The sequence below is a fragment of the Lepisosteus platostomus genome, chromosome 6 (assembly GCF_059453375.1).
Source record: "Lepisosteus platostomus isolate fLepPlt1 chromosome 6, fLepPlt1.hap1, whole genome shotgun sequence".
NCBI classification, from domain to species: Eukaryota; Metazoa; Chordata; class Actinopteri; order Semionotiformes; family Lepisosteidae; genus Lepisosteus; species Lepisosteus platostomus.
Genome location: NC_142616.1, coordinates 11877645 through 11899681, shown reverse-complemented (window position 1 = coordinate 11899681; position 22037 = coordinate 11877645). Strand labels below are relative to the sequence as shown.

The 22037-nt window shown below is 45.7% G+C and overlaps 1 protein-coding gene across 21 annotated transcripts in view; it reads left to right on the top strand.

Annotated features, from left to right (window-relative positions):
• Window positions 1–22037, top strand: part of LOC148660362 (scavenger receptor cysteine-rich domain-containing protein DMBT1-like) — a 68173-nt gene that overhangs the window by 6666 nt on the left and 39470 nt on the right. For 14 of the 21 annotated variants that reach the window (XM_088634267.1, XM_088634261.1, XM_088634265.1 and 11 more), the window contains exons 5-19: window positions 291–317; window positions 1046–1108; window positions 1776–2096; window positions 3800–4120; window positions 5046–5363; window positions 7151–7474; window positions 9995–10315; window positions 11287–11604; window positions 12223–12546; window positions 13440–13466; window positions 15045–15365; window positions 16124–16150; window positions 17277–17597; window positions 19581–19619; window positions 21572–21892. In XM_088634267.1, coding sequence (XP_088490393.1) covers window positions 291–317; window positions 1046–1108; window positions 1776–2096; window positions 3800–4120; window positions 5046–5363; window positions 7151–7474; window positions 9995–10315; window positions 11287–11604; window positions 12223–12546; window positions 13440–13466; window positions 15045–15365; window positions 16124–16150; window positions 17277–17597; window positions 19581–19619; window positions 21572–21892 — 3393 coding nt within the window. The remainder of the gene's footprint in view (window positions 1–290; window positions 318–1045; window positions 1109–1775; window positions 2097–3799; window positions 4121–5045; window positions 5364–7150; window positions 7475–9994; window positions 10316–11286; window positions 11605–12222; window positions 12547–13439; window positions 13467–15044; window positions 15366–16123; window positions 16151–17276; window positions 17598–19580; window positions 19620–21571; window positions 21893–22037) is intronic. The other 7 variants (XM_088634252.1, XM_088634258.1, XM_088634262.1 and 4 more) reach the window with 7 other exon arrangements.

Here is a 22037-nt window from a genome sequence, read left to right as displayed (position 1 = left end):
AGAAAGTAAAGAATAACGACTCACAGCACAGCAGCTTGAGCAGTTTGAGACTGGAGCACCTGTAGTCTGTCACAGAAGCAACAGCAGGTGCTTGTTCTCTCATCTGAAGCCCTTGTGCAGGAGCAGTCATGTACAGTTCAGATAGATCTGTCCACCTTTCTCAACATTATTGTCCTTCATCAACAGCAACAGTATTCATGTTCTACACACAGAGACTGTCTCTGTTACACATATTGTATCCATGGTGTTTATTATCCTGTTATTATTAAATCAATCCTTTTCCCTTTCAGAAATCCCAGATCTCTGGGAGACTGCAGGTACGTATCTTCTGACCAAACATCAAATCGTCCCAGTGGAATCAGTCTGGGCAGCACAGCCATGGGTCAGTTAGGAGTGCTGCCTCACTGGTCTTGGGTCCTGGGTTCAATTCCAGACACAGACGCCCAGTGTGTGGAGTCTGCATGGCCTCCATTGTTTCCTCAGTTCATGAGTGTGTATAGACTGCGTGTGAACACACTGTGATGGGCTGGAGTCCTATAGAGTGTGTATAGACTGTGTGTGAGTGCCTGCGATGGGCTGGAGTCCTATAGAGTGTGTATAGACTGTGTGTGAGTGCCTGCGATGGGCTGGAGTCCTATAGAGTGTGTATAGACTGTGTGTGAGTGCCCTGTGATGGGCTGGAGTCCTATAGAGTGTGTACAGGCTGTTGTCCTGCTTGCGTCCTCTCAGTGCTGCATAATGGATGATTGTCAGTGTTGTGACCTTGAGGGCCCCAGTGTTTGTCCTTCATGCTGCTTGTGTCCCTGTGTTTGTGTGGCTCTGCCTCAGTGTCAGTGCAATGTGTGGGACCTGAAATGTGCCGTCATGTCATCTTCTGACTCACCGCTGTGCAGATCACAGGTGCAGCTTGATGGCTCAGAAATGAGCAACTCCACAGCAGCCTTAAATAGCTGAAGTGTTGTGACATGACTATGATGTGATTGAAATCATACAACCCACTGCCTGTGTGAGCCTGTATCTCACTGACTGTGACTGATTTCCACAGCACCAGACACGGTCCAGACAACAGAATTCACTGCTCCCTCTTCAGACACTCCCTCTGCTGAAGGTGAGTTTCACCTGGTTCTTTTCTAGATTGTGTTTAATATCCCTAAAATGCTCACCACTAACTTTTCTACCAGAAGCACATGAGAACTGATTTACGTCCACTTCTGAATAAATGTGCCATTCCCACAGTGAACTGGGGATGTGGCAGCAGAGCTTCACTACAGAGTCAATACCAACAGTGGGAGTCAGTTTAGAAGCCTGGTGTAGATGGAGCCTCTTAACAATTATATACACTTATATAGCAATTATGGAACTCTACTTAGCAATTATAGACACTTGGCAGAGCAGCCTATGAAGGGGCTGGTATTACAGTGGAACTTCTAGCAGAGGCTGTTAAAGCACCTATTCTAGGTGTAAAGAGACACACAGGGTGCTGAACTTTTAATTATGTAGAATCTGCGTGGAAGTTGTTAGGGCACTTTGTTAATTTGGGGTTTTGATTGGTATTTAAAGGGCTTGGTCAGTCATAGTGGTGTTTGTAATTTATCTGAATGCTCTTTTCTTTGTTGTAGCATTTATGCATTCTGTAGTTTTCTGCACTAGCTTGAGCTGTCAACATGGAGCTTTTGCCGAGTGTGCAGATTTAGAGGAATACCTCATCTAAGGTAGAATCTTTCACAGATGTCTGTCTCACGGTGTAAGAATTTTCCTCCTGTCTTATTCCAAAGGCAACAAGAGAGTCCGACTGGTCAATGGAACCAACAGCTGCTCTGGGAGAGTGGAGGTGTACCACCACGGTCAGTGGGGGACAGTGTGTGGTGATGACTGGGACCGGTCTGATGCTCAGGTTGTCTGCAGGGAGGTGGGCTGTGGGGAGGCTGGAGCTCCTGTAGCTCTAGGAAGTGCCAGGTTTGGAGCAGGAAGTGGCCCCATTCTTCTGGATGATGTCTACTGTAGAGGGAATGAGCCCACACTGCTGAGCTGTACATCAAGGGGTCTGGGAAATCACAACTGTGGTCATTCTGAAGACGCAGGAGTCGACTGTTCAGGTGGAGTGTTTCTAGATTCACGCTCACGTGTGTTTGTTTACAGGGTAATCAAAAACATCAAGTACAACTTTTGATAAAAGTTTATATATGAAGTTATATTAACTTTTCAAAATTGTTTATCTGATAAAACTGAATTTTATCAGCTCAAAGAAATGCAATTTCTTACCTTTTGTTAAATTTGAGTGCCTGGCAAATATGTGGCTCAGTAGGATCCTAGAACCAACGCACCACACATCTTCTGAGCGACAGGAGCGTGCCTTTCAGTTCACGAACATGCCACACCTGAACATTGTCAGATCCTACTGGTGTCTGATCTGTCGGGCTGGTGCAGGACGTTTCTTCTCTCTTGGACGTCCTCTTGTGTTAGCAGCCCCTGTGTCAGTGCACGTGCGTGTGACCTGTCCACGTGCACTGAGCCTAGGCTCCTGTGTGTGAGGAAGTGCCTCTTGCAGCCCTGGATTCTTTCCAGGGCTTGAGAGATACAGCAGCCAAGCTCTTACGCAGAGCGAGGGAGCGTTTGTTTCTGACGAAAGGCTTCTGCAGAGACTTGTGGGAACTAGAATAAGGCGCATCAATAGCTGCAGTGACCTAGGGGCTGCTGTGTCTCTCTTGCCGTTCTTCTGAGTCTCCTTCAGGAACAGGATCCACCTTCTGAGGGGGCAGCTGTTTTCTGCTTCAGCAATCCTGTCCCTGACCATCTTTACTCAGGGTTTCCATTTTAGGAGTTCTTTCCAAATCCTGAATAGTCATGAAGATCATTCAGGCCCATATCCCTGTATCGGAGTACCTGCTTAGAGGCACAGGCTGTATCGACTCACTGAGGCACGCACTCAGCAGCTGGGTCTGTAACTGATTGAAAGCAGCACCACACACACGGTGATCGCAGTCACAAGCCCTGCAGAGCTGAGCAGAGCCCCGGCTGGTGTCACTCGGACTGCAGGCTGCACCCTCCTGCAAGTCACTCCCTGTCCCCCCTCTCCCTTCCCCTCCTGTCTGCATGCAGCTGAGTCACCTCCTGTTCCGGCTCAGCACTGCAGTCCCAGTGGCGCCGCTGGACTGGACCTGGTGCCTCATGGGCACGTGGGAAGAAGACACCACTGGTGTCGCAGTGGACAGTGGGAGTACAGGGGTGCCTAGTAGTGACGTCAACCTAGAGAAATACAGATGCTGTCTGCTTGGATCAGTACTCCTGAGCAAGGACATTGTGTCTATTTAACCAACCCTTGAACTTTTCAATATGTTGTTGTTGCTGAAGGCGACATGTTGGCACAGTGGCCAACATTGCTGTCTCGCACTGCTGGGGCCCTGGGTTCAATCCCAGACCTGGAGTGCTGTTTGTGTGGAGTTTGTATGTTCTCCCTGTGATCGCATGGGTTTCCTGCAGTTGCTTCCGATTCCTCCTACCGTCCAAAGACATGCTGGGAGTTGAATTATCTTCCGGGAAAACTGGCCCTGTTGTGAGTGTGTGTCTGTGTCTGGTGTGAGTGTCTCTGTCTCTACCCTCCGATGGGCTACTGTCTTGTCCACAATATACTCTGCCTTGTACCTGTTGCTTGCTGGGATAGGCTCTGGCTTCCCATTGACCCTGAACTGGAAGAAGGAGTTAGAATATGGATATTGTCTTTAAATGCCTCATGCTCATGTACCAATTAATGATGTTACTCTCCTGGTTCTAAGAATTTTCCTCCTGTCTTCATCCACAGGCATCAGGAGAGTCCGACTGGTCAATGGAACCAATAGCTGCTCGGGGAGAGTGGAGGTGTACCACCGCGGGCAGTGGGGGACAGTGTGTGATGATGACTGGGACCGGTCTGATGCTCAGGTTGTCTGCAGAGAGGTGGGCTGTGGGGAGGCTGGAGCTTCTGTAGCTCTAGGAAGTGCCAGGTTTGGAGCAGGAAGAGGCCCCATTCTTCTGGATAATGTCCACTGTAGAGGGAATGAGCCCACACTGCTGAGCTGTACATCAAAGGGTCTGGGAAATCACAACTGTGGTCATTCTGAAGACGCAGGAGTAGACTGCACAGGTAGAAACTCTCCAGATTTATATTGTGTGTATTTATGTTTTTCACATTAAGGAAATGTACAACAAATTCTGTATTAATATAGAGATATAAATTGCTCTAATTATACTCTATTGATCAGGACATAACTACAAGTCTATCGACAGCGAAGGCCTCGTACGAGTCTGATTCACTCACAGTCTTGTGTCCCAGTGTGACATGAAGTCACTGAATCTGGTGCAGAAAGAAATTCATGTCAAGACTGAGCAGCAGCTTGCTCATCAGTTGTTAGTTGTCTGCTGGTGTCAGAATGTAGTTCATGGTTCACACATCATAGTTCATAGATCCTACTAGAGGACACCTGTGGCTCTGTGCTGCTCATTACTTCTTAAGAAACTCCAGACGTGTCTTCAGCCCTCTGGAGAATTTCAAACACACCGTGGTCTACAACAGGGCTGCTGATCCTGTGACCCGTTGGTGATCTCTTTCATGTGTGAAAAGATCCTCTGTGCTTCTGTACAGACAGCAGCAGAGCCAGACTGGTCAGTATCAGTGATCAGATCAGCTTCATGTACCTGAAAACACACAATTCACCAGGACAGCAAGCCAACAGATTAGTTTTGTATTGGCATTTCCTGAGATCTCCTATGTTCAGCTCCAGAGTCATCTGTCAGACTGTTTCTTGTTGAGACAAAGCAGACAAGCAGTTTCTTGAATAAGGTTTCAGTGTCGCTCACTGTCCAGAGTTGACACAGGAGAGGCTTGGAAAGACCAGCTGGAGAAACAGGAGTGTGTGCTGAAGCTGCAGAACAAAGGGAATCTAATTCAACTGGAAGTACTCCACTTCAACTTCCCTTGTCTTGTCAATCTCCTACAGCGCACTCTGGTCTCTATATGTTTGTCCTTGTCTGTCATGGTGTATGAACATCCTTCCTATAATTATTCACAGGAATAAGAGTCCGATTGGTCAATGGACACAACAACTGCTCTGGGAGAGTGGAGGTCTACCACCGCGGTCAGTGGGGGACAGTGTGTGATGATGACTGGGACCAGTCTGATGCTCAGGTTGTCTGCAGAGAGGTGGGCTGTGGGGAGGCTGGAACTCCTGTAGCTCTAGGAAGTGCCAGGTTTGGAGCAGGAAATGGCCCCATTCTTCTGGATGATGTCCGCTGTAGAGGGAATGAGTCCACACTGCTGAACTGTACATCAAAGGGTCTGGGAAAAAACAACTGTGCTCATTCTGAAGACGCAGGAGTTGACTGTTCAGGTAGAATCATGTCAAAATTGCTTTATATATGGAACCATCTGATGTTCAGCTCCAGAGTCATCTGTCAGACTGATTCTTGTTGAGACACAGCAGACCAGCAGTTTATCTGAACTGGCCTGTCCACTGGGATTCACAGTGTTATTGTATTGCAGGTGCAGCAGGCACAGTTCGGGGGAAGGACTTTGTTCTCTCCCTTCTCTATATGAAAAGACATTTTCTATATCTGCTTGTCATTACATTTTTCTACCTTGTTTCAAGTCAGTTTGAGAATCAGCAATATTCAAGTTAGAAAGTAGAGAATAACGACTCTCACAGCACAGCAGCTTGAGCAGTTTGAGACTGGAGCAGCTGTAGTCTGTCACAGAAGCAACAGCAGGTGCTTGTTCTCTCATCTGAAGCCCTTGTGCAGGAGCAGTCATGTACAGTTCAGATCTGTCCACCTTTCTCTCCCCGAGCCCACAAGATGTGGATCAGAGAGCTCAGCCAGCACTCGGCTGGGTGAGACACCTGAGAGCCCAGAGCACTGTCCTTGTAGGAGAGAGAGCTCTCTCAGAGCCCACTGGAAGCTCTGCTGATGGTGATGGCAGAGAGCTACAGGAGGGTCGACTCGGAGCTGAGTCTGACAGCAGGAGCACCTTTCATACTGCCTTCTGCCTAGATGACTGTGTGGGAGTCTGGAGCCACTGCAGTCAGCAGAAAGAGCCTCCAGCACATGTTCAGTCTTTTAAACATTATTGTCCTTCATTGGCAGCAACAGTATTCATGTTCTACACACAGAGACTGTATTACACTTATTGTTTTTTCAGTTTCTATTTTAATTATGCAATAATGCCTTTCAACTGTCAGCATACCCAGTTGTCCGGCAGACTGCAGGAACTTCTTCAGTGTTTTCAGCAATCTACCACAGTATAAATATCTGGACAGAACAACTGTGAGGCAGTTAGGAGAGCTCCTTCACCTGTCTTGGGTCATGGGTTCAAGTCCAGGGGCACACACTGTACGATGTCACCACTGTTTTTTTACCATAAGAAGTGTGGTTAATTCAGCTCCTGAGTAAAAGTTTAATTCTCACAACCCACTGGAGGTGCGGCAACAGAGCTCCATAACAGACCCTCCACTAAGACTAGTTTTGAGCCAGTAAAATCAGCAGGATGCAGTTTATCACACTAGTGTGGATTGAGCCTCTGTCTTCTCTCAGTGTGCAATCTTTGTACTTGTGTGTTTGAGGCATGGAGTAGCCGTGTGCTCTGACTATAGAAAATGTAGAACAAGCTGAGACTGATTATGACTATGGGTGAATCTTTCAGATCTGGTTCCATTCTGTCTTAAGTCTGCTGAACAAATGAAACAGACACGACAGTGTGGTCTGTACAATTAAAGACACTACAGGAGGGCAGAATAAGAAGGTGCTGCACTTACAGCAGAAGTGCCAGCAGAGGCCGCCAAAGCACCTCTTCTTGTTGTAAAGAGACACACTGGGAGATAATCTTTTACTTAACTAGAGTATTCATTGACGTTTTTAGTGCAGTGTGCCATATGTTTTTATTCAGGGTTTTGATGTGTATATGAAGGGCTTGCTCAGGCGTAGAGGTGTTTGGGATTCAATAGAGTGCTCTTTTTCTTTGATCGAACACACAAAGGCTGCTGCAAAGCCTTCTGCAGTTGCTTCAGCTGTCACCATGGAGGTTTCATGTGTGCAGATTCAAGGAGCTACCTAACCTAGGGAAGAGCCTGTCACAGGCTTCTCTCTCATGGTCTAAGAATATAAATCTTGTCCTAATCCACAGATAGCAGGGGAAGAGTCCGACTGGTCGATGGACCCAATAACTGCTCTGGGAGAGTGGAAGTCTATCACCATGGGCAGTGGGGGACAGTGTGTGATCATGACTGGGACCAGTCTGATGCTCAGGTTGTCTGCAGGGAGGTGGGCTGTGGGGAGGCTGGAGCTCCTGTAGCTTTAAGAAGTACGAGGTTTGGAGCAGGAAGTGGCCCCATTCTTCTGGATGATGTCCGCTGTAGAGGGAATGAGCCCACACTGCTGAACTGTACATCAAGGGGTCTAGGAAACCACGACTGTCTTCATATTGAAGCTGCAGGAGTCGACTGTTCAGGTAGAGTAATTTTAGACTGCTCCTTCAAGTGTATATATTTTTTACAGTCAGGAACTGTACACAAATCCTAACCTCAATGTTAAACGATGAGATGATAGGAGCTCCCTTAATACTATATTAATCAGGACATTGTTTTCAGACTGCTCTCTCAGTCAGTCAAGTGTGTTTATATTGTTTCCATACTGGAAATGTAAACAGAAGTTCAATTCCCTGTTAACAAATGCGATAACTCATTTTTTTCCATTCCGTTTATTCCCATTCATACTCCATTCAGCTGGACATAAGTACAAGTCTATCTACAGCGAAGGCCTCGTACGAGTCTGATTCACTCACAGTCTTGTGTCCCAGTGTGACATGAAGTCACTGAATATGGTGTAGAAAGAAATTCATGTCAAGACTGAGCAGCAGCTTGCCCATCAGTTGTGAGTTGTCTGCTGGTGTCAGAATGTAGTTCATGGTTCACACATCATAGTTCATAGATCCTACTAGAGGACACCTGTGGCTCTGTGCTGCTCATTATTTCTAAAGAAACTCCAGACGTGTCTTCAGCCCTCTGGAGAGTTTCAAACACACCGTGGTCTACAACAGGGCTGCTGATCCTGTGACCCGTTGGTGATCTCTTTCATGTGTGAGAAGATTCTCTCTGTCCTTCTGTACAGACAGCAGTAGAGCCTGACTGGTCAGTATCAGTGATCAGATCAGCTTCATGTACCTGAAAACACACAATTCACCAATCAGGGAGCCAACAGATTAGTCTTGTATTGGAATTTCCTGAGATCTCCTGTGTTCATCTCCAGAGTCATCTGTCAGACTATTTCTTGTTGAGACACAGCAGACCAGCAGTTTACCTGAACTCACCTGTCCTCTGGGATTAACAGTGTTATTGTATTGCAGGTGCAGCAGGCACAGTTCTGGGGAAGGACTTTGTTCTCTCCCTTCTGTATATGAAAAGACATTTTCTATATCTGCTTGTCATTACATTTTTCTACCTTGTTTCAAGTCAGTTTGAGAATCAGCAAGATCCATGTTAGAAAGTAGAGAATAACGACTCTCACAGCACAGCAGCTTGAGCAGTTTGAGACTGGAGCAGCTGTAGTCTGTCACAGAAGCAACAGCAGGTGCTTGTTCTCTCATCTGAAGCCTTTGTGCAGGAGCAGTCATATACAGTTCAGATCTGTCCACCTTTCTCTCCCCGAGCCCACAAGATGTGGATCAGAGAGCTCAGCCAGCACTCGGCTGGGTGAGACACCTGAGAGCCCAGAGCACTGTCCTTGTAGGAGAGAGAGCTCTCTCAGAGCCCACTGGAAGCTCTGCTGATGGTGATGGCAGAGATCTACAGGAGGGTCGACTCGGAGCTGAGTCTGACAGCAGGAGCACCTTTCATACTGCCTTCTGCCTAGATGACTGTGTGGGAGTCTGGAGCCACTGCAGTCAGCAGAAAGAGCCTCCAGGACATGTTCAGTCTTTTAAACATTATTGTCCTTCATCAACAGCAACAGTATTCATCTCCTACACATAGAGACTGTCTCTATTACACTTAATTTATCATTGGTGTGTATTAAATAGTAATTATCCCTTCATACTTTTTCAACTGTCTGGATACCCAGTTGTCTGGCAGACTGCAAGTAAGTTTCTTCAGTGCTTCCTGCAATCTGTGTCTGCTCTTGGCTTTGGGTCCTGGGTTCAGTTGCAGACTGGGACACACTCTTTATGAAGTCACCACCACCTTTTCTGCCATAATCACATGACACATATGGTTAATTCTGCTCCTGAGTAAAAGTTTCATTGTGACAGAGCACTGGTATTGTGGCAGCAGAGCTCTCTAACAGAACCTCTGCACTAAGCTTAGTATAGGGCCGTTATAATTGGCAGGATGCTTTTATCACACTAGTGTGGATTGAGCCTCTGTCTTCTCTCAGTGTGCAATCTTTGTACTGGTATGTTTGAGGCATGGAGAAGCCATGTGCTCTGACAATAGAACATGTAGAACAAGCTGAGACTATGACTGTGAGTGAATCTTTCAGATCGGGTTCCCTTCTGTCTTAAGTCTGCTGAAAAACTTAGACCCAGTGTAGTCTGTACATGAGTGTAACTCTTGTGTGCAATTAAACACACTACAGGTGGGCAGACTAAGAAGGTGCTGCAATTACAGCAGAAGTGCCAGCAGAGGCCGCCAAAGCACCCCTTCTTGTTGTAAAGAGACACACTGGGAGATAATCTTTTCCTAAACTAGAGTATTCATTGACGTTTTTAGTGCAGTGTGCCATATGTTTTTATTCAGGGTTTTGATTTGTATATGAAGGGCTTGCTCAGGTGTAGAGGTGTTTAGGATTCAATAGAGTGCTCTTTTTCTTTGATTGAACACACACAAAGGCTGCTGCAAAGCCATCTGCAGTTGCTTCAACTATTATCATGGAGGTTTCAGGTGTGCAGATTGAAGGGATACCTAACCTAGGGTAGAGCCTGTCACAGATGTCTCTCTCATGATGTGCAAGCTATCTCTCCTGTCTTATTCCACAGGCAGCAGGAGAGTCCGACTGGTCGACGGACCCAATAACTGCTCTGGGAGAGTGGAGGTGTACCACCGCGGTCAGTGGGGGACAGTGTGTGATGATGACTGGGACCAGTCTGATGCTCAGGTTGTCTGCAGAGAGGTGGGCTGTGGGGAGGCTGGAGCTCCTGTAGCTCTAGGAAGTGCCAGGTTTGGAGCAGGAAGTGGCCCCATTCTTCTGGATGATGTCTACTGTAGAGGGAATGAGTCCACACTGCTGAACTGTACATCAAGGCGTCTGGGAAATCACAACTGTGATCATTCTGAAGACGCAGGAGTCGACTGTTCAGGTAGAGTGTTTTCAGACTTCTCTTCCAAGTGTGTGTTTACCTTGTTTCCATACTGGAAATGTACAAAATAGTTCATTTCCATGTTAAGAAATGCGATAACTCATTTATTTTCCATTCCATTTATTTCCGTTCATACTCCATTCAGCTGGACATAAGTACAAGTCTATCCACAGCGAAGGCCTCAATATGAGTCTCATTCACTCACAGTCTCCATCAGCCCTCAGTCTTGTGTCCCAGTGTGACATGAAGTCACTGAATCTGGTGTAGAAAGAAATTCATATCAAGACTGGGCAGCAGCTTGCCCATCAGTTGTGAGTTGTCTGCTGGTGTCAGAATGTAGTTCATGGTTCACAGATCATAGTTCATAGATCCTACTAGAGGACACCTGTGGCTCTGTGCTGCTCATTATTTCTAATGAAACTCCAGACGTGTCTTCAGCCTTCTGGAGAATTTCAAACACACTGTGGTTTGTAAAGAGCTGCTTATCCTGAGACTCGTCTGTGATCTCTTTTGTGTGTGAGAAGATCCTCTCTGTCTTTCTGTACAGACAGCAGTAGAACCTGACTGGTCAGTATTAGTGATCAGATCCGCTTCATGTACCTGAAAACACACAATTCACCAATCAGGGAGCCTACAGATTGGTCTTGTATTGGCATTTCCTGAGATCTCCTGTGTTCAGCTCCGGAGTCATCTGTCAGACTGTTTCTTGTTGAGACACAGCAGACAAGCAGTTTCTTGAACAAGGTATCAGTGTCTCTCACTGCCCAGTGTTGACACAGGGGAGGCTTGGAAAGCAGCTGGAGAAACAGGAGTGTGTGTTGAAGCTACAGAACAAAGGGAATCTCATTCAACTGGAAGTACTCCACATCAACTTCCCTTGTCTTGTTAATCTCCTAAAGCACACGCTGGTCTCTATATGTTTGGCCTTGTCTGTCATGGTGTAAGAAAATCCTTGCTATCATTATCCACAGGAAGAAGAGTCCGATTGGTTGATGGGCCCAATAACTGCTCTGGGAGAGTGGAGGTGTACCACCGCGGTCAGTGGGGGACAGTGTGTGATGATGACTGGGACCAGTCTGATGCTCAGGTTGTCTGCAGAGAGGTGGGCTGTGTGGAGGCTGGAGCTCCTGTAGCTCTAGGAAGTGCCATGTTTGGAGAAGGAAGTGGCCCCATTCTTCTGGATAATGTCCACTGTAGAGGGAATGAGTCCACACTGCTGAGCTGTACATCAAGGGGTCTGGGAAATCTCAACTGTGGTCATTCTGAAGACGCAGGAGTTGACTGTTCAGGTAGATTCATGTCAAAATTGATTTATATATGGAACCATCTGATGTTCAGCTCCAGAATCATCTGTCAGACAGTTTCTTTTTGAAACACAGCAGACCAGCAGTTTACCTGAACTCGCCTGTCCTCTGGGATTCACAGTGTTATTGTATTGCAGGTGCAGCAGGCACAGTTCTGGGGAAGGACTTTGTTCTCTCCCTTCTCTATATGAAAAGACATTTTCTATATCTGCTTGTTATTACATTTTTCTACCTTGTTGAAGTCAGTTTGAGAATCAGTAATTTTCCTGTTAGAAAGTAAAGAGACACACTGGGAGATAATCTTTTACTTAACTAGAGTATTAACTGAAGTTGTTAGTGCAGTTTGCCATATGTATTTATTCAGGGTTTTGATTTGTATATGAAGGGCTTGCTCAGGCGTAGAGGTGTTTGGGATTCAATAGAGTGCTATTTTTCTTTGATCGAACACACACAAAGGCTGCTGCAAAGCCATCTGCAGTTGATTCAACTGTCATCATGGAGGTTTCATGTGTGCAGATTCAAGGAGCTACTTCACCTAGGGAAGAGCCTGTCACAGGCTTTTCTCTCATGGTCTAAGAATATAAATCTTGTCCTAATCCACAGGTAGCAGCGGAAGAGTCCGACTGGTTGACGGACCCAATAACTGCTCTGGGAGAGTGGAGGTGTACCACCGCGGTCAGTGGGGGACAGTGTGTGATCATGACTGGGACCAGTCTGATGCTCAGGTTGTCTGCAGGGAGGTGGGCTGTGGGGAGGCTGGAGCTCCTGTAGCTTTAAGAAGTACGAGGTTTGGAGCAGGGAGTGGCCCCATTCTTCTGGATGATGTCCGCTGTAGAGGGAATGAGCCCACACTGCTGAACTGTACATCAAGGCTTCTGGGAAACCACGACTGTCTTCATATTGAAGCTGCAGGAGTTGACTGTTCAGGTAGAGTAATTTTAGACTGCTCCTTCAAGTGTATATATTTTTTTAAAAGTCAGGAAATGTACACAAATTCTAACTTCCATGTTAAAAGATGAGATGACAAGAGTTCCCTTAATACTATATTAATCAGGACAGGTTTTCAGACTGCTCTCTCAAGTGTGTTTATATTGTTTCCATAATAGACATGTAAACAGAAGTTCACTTCCCTGTTAACAAATGCGATAACTCATTTTTTTCCATTCAATTTATTCCCATTCATACTCCATTCAGCTGGACATAAGTACAAGTCTATCCACAGCGAAGGCCTCTATATGAGTCTGATTCACTCACAGTCTCCATCATCCCTCAGTCTTGTGTCCCAGTGTGACATGAAGTCACTGAATCTGGTGCAGAAAGAAATTCATGTCAAGACTGAGCAGCAGCTTGCCCATCAGTTGTGAGTTGTCTGCTGGTGTCAGAATGTAGTTCATGGTTCACACATCATAGTTCATAGATCCTACTAGAGGACACCTGTGGCTCTGTGCTGCTCATTATTTCTAAAGAAACTCCAGATGTGTCTTCGTCCCTCTGGAGAATTTCAAACACACCGTGGTCTACAACAGGGCTGCTGATCCTGTGACCCGTTGGTGATCTCTTTAATGTGTGAAAAGATTCTCTCTGTCCTTCTGTACAGACAGCAGTAGAGCCTGAGTGATCAGATCAGCTTTATCTACCTGAAAACACACAATCCACCAGGACAGCGAGCCAACAGATTAGTCTTGTATTGGCATTTCCTGAGATCTCCTGTTTTCATCTCCAGAGTCATCTGTCAGACTGTTTCTTGTTGAGACACAGCAGACCAGCAGTTTACCTGAACTCGCCTGTCCACTGCGATTCACAGTGTTATTGTATTGCAGGTGCAGTTGATTTCTGGGGAACTACAGGTAAGATTTTCACTCCCTTCTCTGTATGAAAAGACATTTTCTATATCTGCTTGTCATTATATTTTTCTACCTTGTTTCAAGTCATTTTAGAATCATCGATATCCATGTTAGAAAGTAAAGAGTAACGACTCTCACAGCACAGCAGCTTGAGCAGTTTCAGACTGGAGCAGCTGTAGTCTGTCACAGAAGCAACAGCAGGTGCTTGTTCTCTCATCTGAAGCCTTTGTGCAGGAGCAGTCATGTACAGTTCAGATCTGTCCACCTTTCTCTCCCCGAGCCCACAAGATGTGGATCAGAGAGCTCAGCCAGCACTCGGCTGGGTGAGACACCTGAGAGCCCAGAGCACTGTCCTTGTAGGAGAGAGAGCTCTCTCAGAGCCCACTGGAAGCTCTGCTGATGGTGATTGCAGAGAGCTACAGGAGGGTCGACTCGGAGCTGAGTCTGACAGCAGGAGCACCTTTCAAATTGCCTTCTGCCTAGATGACTGTGTGGGAGTCTGGAGCCACTGCAGTCAGCAGAAAGAGCCTCCAGGACATGTTCAGTCTTTTAAACATTATTGTCCTTCATTGGCAGCACCAGAATTCATGTTCTACACACAGAAACTGTCGCTATTACACTTAATATATCATTGGTGTGTATTAAATAGTAATTATCCCTTCATAGTTTTTCAACTGTCTGGATACCCTGTTGTCTGTTTCTTCAGTGCTTCCAGCAATCTGTGTCTGCTCTTGGCCTTGGGTCCTGTGTTCAATTGCAGACTGGGACACACTCTTTATGAAGTCACCACCACCTTTTCTGCCATAATCACGTATGGTTAATTCTGCTCCTGAGTAAAAGTTTCATTGTCACAGAGCACTGGGATTGTGGCAGCAGAGCTCTCTAACAGAACCTCTGCACTAAGCTTAGTATAGAGCGGTTATAATCAGCAGGATGCAGTTTATCACACTAGTGTGGATTGAGCCTCTGTCTTCTCTCAGTGTGCAATCTTTGTACTGGTGTGTTTGGGGCATGGAGTAACTGTGTGCTCGGACTATAGAACATGTAGAACAAGCTGAGACTATGACTGTGAATGAATCTTTCAGATCGGGTTCCCTTCTGTCTTAAGTCTGCTGAACAAATTAAACCCAGTGTGGTCTGTACAAGAGTGTAACTTTTGTTTGCAATTGAACACACTACAGGAGGGCAGATTAAGAAGGTGCTGCACTTACGACAGAAGTGCCAGCAGAGGCCGCCAAAGCACCCCTTCTTGTTGTAAAGAGACACACTGGGAGATAATCTTTTACTTAACTAGAGTATTCATTGACGTTTTTAGTGCAGTGTGCCATATCTTTTTATTCAGGGTTTTGATGTGTATATGAAGGGCTTGCTCAGACGTAGAGGTGTTTAGGATTCAATAGAGTGCTCTTTTTCTTTGATTGAACACACACAAAGGCTGCTGCAAAGTCTTCTGCAGTCGCTTCAACTGTCATCATGGAGGTTTCATGTGTGCAGATTCAAGGGATACCTAACCTAGGGTAGAGCCTGTCACAGATGTCTCTCTCATGATGTGCAAGCTATCTCTCCTGTCTTTGTCCACAGGCATCAGGAGAGTCCGACTGGTCGACGGACCCAATAACTGCTCTGGGAGAGTGGAGGTGTACCACCGCGGTCAGTGGGGGACAGTGTGTGATGATGACTGGGACCAGTCTGATGCTCAGGTTGTCTGCAGAGAGGTGGGCTGTGGGGAGGCTGGAGCTCCTGTAGCTTTAAGACGAGCCTTGTTTGGAGCAGGAAGTGGCCCCATTCTTCTGGATGATGTCCAATGTACAGGGAATGAGTCCACACTGCTGAGCTGTACAACAAGGGGTCTAGAAAATCATAACTGTGGTCATTTTGATGACGCAGGAGTTGACTGTTCAGGTAGTGTGTTTTCAGACTACCCTTTTGAGTGTGTATTTATATTTTTTCATTCAGGAAATGTACAAAATGTGAACTTCCATGTTATTAAATGAGATAGCAATAGCTCCCATAATACTCTATTGATCAGGACATAACTACAAGTCTGTCCACAGCGAAGGTCTCTATATGAATCTGATTCACTCACAGTCTCCATCAGCCCTCAGGCTTGAGTCCCAGTGTGGCATGAAGTCACTGAATCTGGTGCAGAAATAAATTCATGTCAAGACTGAGCAGCAGCTTGCCCATCAGTTGTGAGTTGTCTGCTGGTGTCAGAATGTAGTTCATGGTTCACACATCATAGTTCATAGATCCTACTAGAGGACACCTGTGGCTCTGTGCTGCTCATTATTTCTAAAGAAACTCCAGACGTGTCTTCGTCCCTCTGGAGAATTTTAAACACACCGTGGTCTACAACAGGGCTGCTGATCCTGTGACCCGTTGGTGATCTCTTTCATGTGTGAGAAGATTCCCATTGTACTTCTGCACAAACTGCAGCAGAGCCTGACTGGTAAATATCAGTGATCAGATCACCTTCATGTACCTGTACTCAATTCACCAGCCAGGGAGCCAACAGATTAGTCTTGTATTGGCATTTCCTGAGATCTCCTGTGTTCAGCTCCAGAGTCATCTGTCAGACTGTTTCTTGTTGAGACACTACAGACCAGCAGTTTACCTGAACAGGCCTGTCCACTGCGATTCACAGTGTTATTGTATTACAGGTGCAGCTGAGTTCTGGGGAACTACAAGTAAGATTTTCACTCCCTTCTCTATATGAAAAGACATTTTCTATATCTGCTTGTCATTACATTTTTCTACCTTGTTTCAAGTCAGTTTGAGAATCAGCAATATTCATGTTAGAAAGTAAAGAATAACGACTCTCACAGCACTCTAATTTCTCCGCCTGTGTTCTCAAAGACAGTTTTCCGAACTCATACATCAGAAAGACTACAGAAACCAAAATTATCCTGCAGCTAGGATCACAGCTTTCCCCTTCTATTAACAACAGATTACCTTTCTTCTAAATTTTCTTTCTCTATTCATTGGAAGTTTCATTTCACACCTCTCTTCAGCTATCCTGACTTCACACCTCTTGATTGGCCTCTCTTTCTGTCCCCTGCTCCCGCCTCTCGCTCCTCCTCTCTCTCTGCTTTTGTTCTCCCGCTACATTACTTTTGCTTACTGTCCTGTTTTTCTCAAAGCTGAAGAAGGCTCCACGGCTGAAACGTTGCGTTTTCTTGGAATAAACCCATTACGTGTTCCTTATATTACACATATTGTTGTTTCACTGAGAAAGACAAACACACTCACACCACACACAGACGCTAACTCACACTGGATAACCAAACTCACACCAGAAACAGACACACGCAATCACACCAGACATAATCGCACACACTGACACCAATTTTCCAGGAACCCAGTTAACCTGTTCAGCGTTTTATAGTTTTATAGTTGTAATAATGCTAACATTGGTGTCCTTCATTTGCAGCAACAGTATTCACACTCCACACCTCGAGACCATCTGTGTTACTCATATTCTTGTTGTAAAGAGACACACTGGGAGAAATCTTTTTTCCTAAACTAGAGTATTCATTGAAATTGTTAGTGCAGTGTCCCATATGTTTTTATTCAGGGTTTTGATGTGTATATGAAGGGCTTGCTCAGGCGTAGAGGTGTTTGGGATTCAATAGAGTGCTCATTTTCTTTGATTGAACACACACAAAGGCTGCTGCAAACCCATCTGCAGTCGCTTCAACTGTCATCATGGAGGTTTCATGTGTGCAGATTCAAGGGATACCTAACCTAGGGAAGAGCCTGTCACAGATGTCTCTCTCTTGATGTGCAAGCTATCTCTCCTGTCTTTGTTCACAGACAGCAGGAGAGTCCGATTGGTTGATGGGCCCAATAACTGCTCTGGGAGAGTGGAGGTGTACCACCGCGGTCAGTGGGGGACAGTGTGTGATGATTACTGGGACCAGTCTGATGCTCAGGTTGTCTGCAGAGAGGTGGGCTGTGGGGAGGCTGGAGCTCCTGTAGCTTTAAGACAAGCCTTGTTTGGAGCAGGAAGTGGCCCCATTCTTCTGGATGATGTCCGCTGTAGAGGGAATGAGCCTACACTGCTGAGCTGTACATCAAAGGGTCTGGGAAACCATGACTGTGATCATTCTGAAGACGCAGGAGTAGACTGTACAGGTAGAGTGTTTTCAGATTTCTCTTTCAAGTGTGTGTTTACCTTGTTTCCGTACTGGAAATGTACAAAATAGTTCACTTCCATGTTAACAAATGTGATAACTAATTGTTTTCCATTCCATTTATTCCCATTCATACTCCATTCAGCTGGACATTATTACAAGTCCGCCAGGTGGTACGCCGAATGACTCTGGAACTGTGTTGTGTGCGCTGAAAAAATCGGGACGGGTTTTCATATTTTGTATTTTAATAGGTGTCGAATACGCCGCCTACGCACTACGATACAGTGCGCGCTAATACTTCAGTGGACACAAGAGATACTCTGTAATTCTATACCACTCTATAGGAATGCGTGCTACGGACACAAGTGACCAATTGTATTAAAATTTTTTTACTGTATCTCCAGCAAATAGGGTGAAAGGAGAATGTGCGTGATTTTGGAACAATGCCAACGTTGCAAACACAGGAATGTATAGAAATGCGTGCTACGAACGCTGGTAATCTTGTGAGCACAGGAAAGCGTGAAAAATAACAGAAAAATATTTAAGAACTGTTCCAAGTTAATTTGAGAAAAATACACCGAGCGTCTCTGTGTTTCTCTCCCATGCGCATGAAATAAATACTTAAAATAAACACTGAAATAAAAACGGAAACGTGGAAAAATGCAAGCTTGCGGATTGCTAAAGCAGGTAAGCCCCACACTATTATGTGTGGAGAAAAAGCTGCTGAACAGCTCGACTTGCTGCCCCCCCTGAAAGACACAGTCATTCATAGAATTATTGAAATGAAGGATTATATCAAAAGTACGCTGACAGAGCGCGTTAAGATGAGCAGATGTTTTTCACTGCAATTAGATGAGTCTGTAGTCAATTTGGCCAATTCGCTCGTTTACGTTAGATACGAGTTTGAGGGTACGTCCCTTGAGGACTTTCTGTTCTGTAAACCACTACCAACAGGAACTACAGGAGAGCACGTATTTCAGCTTCTGAATGAATTTATCGAAGAGAATGGCATCGACTGGATAAAATGTGTCGGAGTTTGTACAGACGGTGCTAGAGCAATGACAAGCCAACACAGCTGTGTAGTTGAACGAATTAGAGAGGTTGCTCCAGAAATGAATGGTTTCATTGCAACATCCACCGCGAGACCTTTGCCGTCAAGAAAATGCCGACGATTTAAAATCTGTTAAGACTGTTGTGAATTGTATCAAGGCTCGAAAAATTAATTCACATCTGCTTTGCTCGACTAAACAGGCTCACCCCTCTCACTGAAATGGTGTTTTTTTAGTTTTATTTGTTGTTGTTTTTTTTCTGTAAAACACTTTGAGAAGCCACATTTTAATATATCAAACAAAGTTTATTATTATAATATTTATTATATGTATGTGAGAGTGTGTGTGCACATGCGCTCATGTTGGTCATTGAGAATTTCTGGGGTTCCTATGGGATGATGACTTGTAGGTGGTACTTGGATGCTTTGGTTGGATTAGGGGTGGTACCTGGTCCAAAAAGTTTGAGAACCACTGCTATAGAGTGTGTACAGACTGTGTGTGAGTGCCCTGCGATGGGCTGGAGTCCTATAGAGTGTGTATAGACTGTGTGTGAGTGCCTGCGATGGGCTGGAGTCCTATAGAGTGTGTACAGGCTGTTGTCCTGCTTGCGTCCTCTCAGTGCTGCATAATGGATGATTGTCAGTGTTGTGACCTTGAGGGCCCCAGTGTTTGTCCTTCATGCTGCTTGTGTCCCTGTGTTTGTGTGGCTCTGCCTCAGTGTCAGTGCAATGTGTGGGACCTGAAAGGTGCCGTCATGTCATCTTCTGACTCACCGTTGTGCAGATCACAGGTGCAGCTTGATGGCTGAGAAATGAGCAACTCCACAGCAGCCTTAAATAGCTGAAGTGTTGTGACATGACTATGATGTGATTGAAATCATACAACCCACTGCCTGTGTGAGCCTGTATCTTACTGACTGTGACTGATTTCCACAGCACCAGACACAGTCCAGAAGTCCACTCCCTCTGCTGAAGGTGAGTTTCACCTGGTTCTTTTCTAGATTGTGTTTAATATCCCTAAAATGCTCACCACTGACTTTTCTATCAGAAGCACATGAGAACTGATTTACGTCCACTTCTGAATAAACGTGCCATTCCCACAGTGAACTTGGGATGTGGCAGCAGAGCTTCACTACAGAGTCAATACCAACAGTGGGAGTCAGTTTAGAAGCCTGGTGTAGATGGAGCCTCTGTTGTTTCTCAGTGTGCAGTTTTTGTAGTGCTGTATTGGAGACCTAGGGAAACTGCTGTGAGTGTGGAACATGTAGAATAAGCTGAGGCTAGTTCTGATAGAGTGGCTGAGTCTTATGGAACCGGTTCCTTTGTGTCTTCAATCTACTGTAGGAATTAAACCCAGTGTGGTCTTCACAAGGGTGCAGTTCTTCTTAGCAATTATAGACACTGTGTCAGAGCAGCCTATGAAGGGGCTGGTATTACAGTGCAACTTCTAGCAGAGGCTACCAAAGTACCTCTTCTTGGTGTAAAGAGACACACAGGGTGCTGAACTTTTAATTATGTAGAATCTGCGTGGAAGTTGTTAGGGCACTTTGTTAATTTGGGATTTTGATTGGTTTTTAAAGGGCTTGGTCAGTCATAGTGGTGTATGGAATTTATCTGAATGTTCATTTCTTTGTTCTAGCAATTACATATTATTTAGTAAAGCCTTCTGCACTAGCTTGAACTGTCAACGTGGAGTTTTTCCTGAGTGTGCAGATTTAAAGGACTACCTAAGTTCATGTGAAGTTTATTTGTCAGTCCCGCCATATAGAAGTACACAGGAGTGAGATATCGTTCTCTAGGTCTACGGTGCGAATACAGACAAGACACTGACAAGACAATGCTATCGACAATGTAGACATACACTGTAGACATTCCTGACAGGGTACAGGGTGCAAGGTAAATAAAGTGTGATGTGCACAGTGCAATTTACCTTACAGGACTGTGCAAAGATTTGCGCAAAGAATACATCAGACAGTTTGCCTGAAGTTAGGCAAAAATTAACTAAGTTTCCAGATTTGGAGGAAGTGCAGTAGGTACCAGGGTGTTGAGGGGCCTGACAGCTGTTCCAGAGTCTGGTGGAGCTGGCCCGTATACTAGGATGCCCTTTACCAGATGGTAGGAGGGCAAAGAGGTTGCAGGAGGGGTGGGAGGGATCGTCCACAATACTGGAGGCTTTGTGTGTGCAGTGTGTGTGGTAGATGTCCTGAATGGACAGGAGGGAGGCTCCAGTGATGTTTCCTGCTGGATTGACAATTCGTTACAGGGACTTGCGGTCTGAGACCTTACAATTCCCAAACCCAACAATGATAGAGCTGGTCAAGATGCTCTCGATGGTACTGTGCCTCTATAGGATGTGGACAGCACGGGGGGAGGGGGAAGGTTTGCCCTTCTCAGTCTCTGCAGGAAGTGGAGAAGTTGTTGTGCTTTTTTAGCTAGGGAGGTGGTGTTCATGGTCCAAGTGAGGTCATCTGTGATATGCCCACCAAGAAACAGTACTTCTGGCTGTCTCCACAGAGAGCCGTTCATGTGCAGTGAGGAGTGCGGGCCCTCCTGAATTCAATTATCATCTCTTTTGTCTTATCGACATTCAGAGATAGATTGTTGTTTAAGCACCAGTCCACTAGTTGCTCCACCTCCTCTTTGTATGGTGCCTCATCGTTGTTACTAATGAGGCCCACCACTGTCGTGTCATCAGCAAACTTGATGATGTCATTTGCAATGTGCTTAGCAGTGCAGTCATGAGTCATCAGCGTGAACAGGAGTGGGCTGAGTACACAGCCCTAGGGGGGTTCCCGTGTTGACTATCGTGGTACTAGAGATGTGGTTTCCAATCTGGACTGTCTGAGGTCTCTCAGTCAGAAAGTCTAGAATCTTTCACAGATGTCTGTCCCACGGTGTAGGAATTTTCCTCCTGTCTTATTCTATAGGCAGCAGGAGAGTCCGACTCGTCGATGGACACAACAACTGCTCTGGGAGAGTGGAGGTCTACCACCGCGGTCAGTGGGGGACAGTGTGTGATGATGACTGGGACCAGTCTGATGCTCAGGTTGTCTGCAGAGAGGTGGGCTGTGGGGAGGCTGGAGCTTCTGTAGCTCTACGAGGTGCCAGGTTTGGAGCAGGAAGTGGCCCCATTCTTCTGGATGATGTCCACTGTAGAGGGAATGAGCCCACACTGCTGAACTGTACATCAAGGCTTCTGGGAAACCACGACTGTCTTCATATTGAAGCTGCAGGAGTTGACTGTTCAGGTAGAGTAATTTTAGACTGCTCCTTCAAGTGTATATATTTTTTTAAAAGTCAGGAAATGTACACAAATTCTAACTTCCATGTTAAAAGATGAGATGATAAGAGCTCCCATAATACTATATTAATCAGGACAGGTTTTCAGACTGC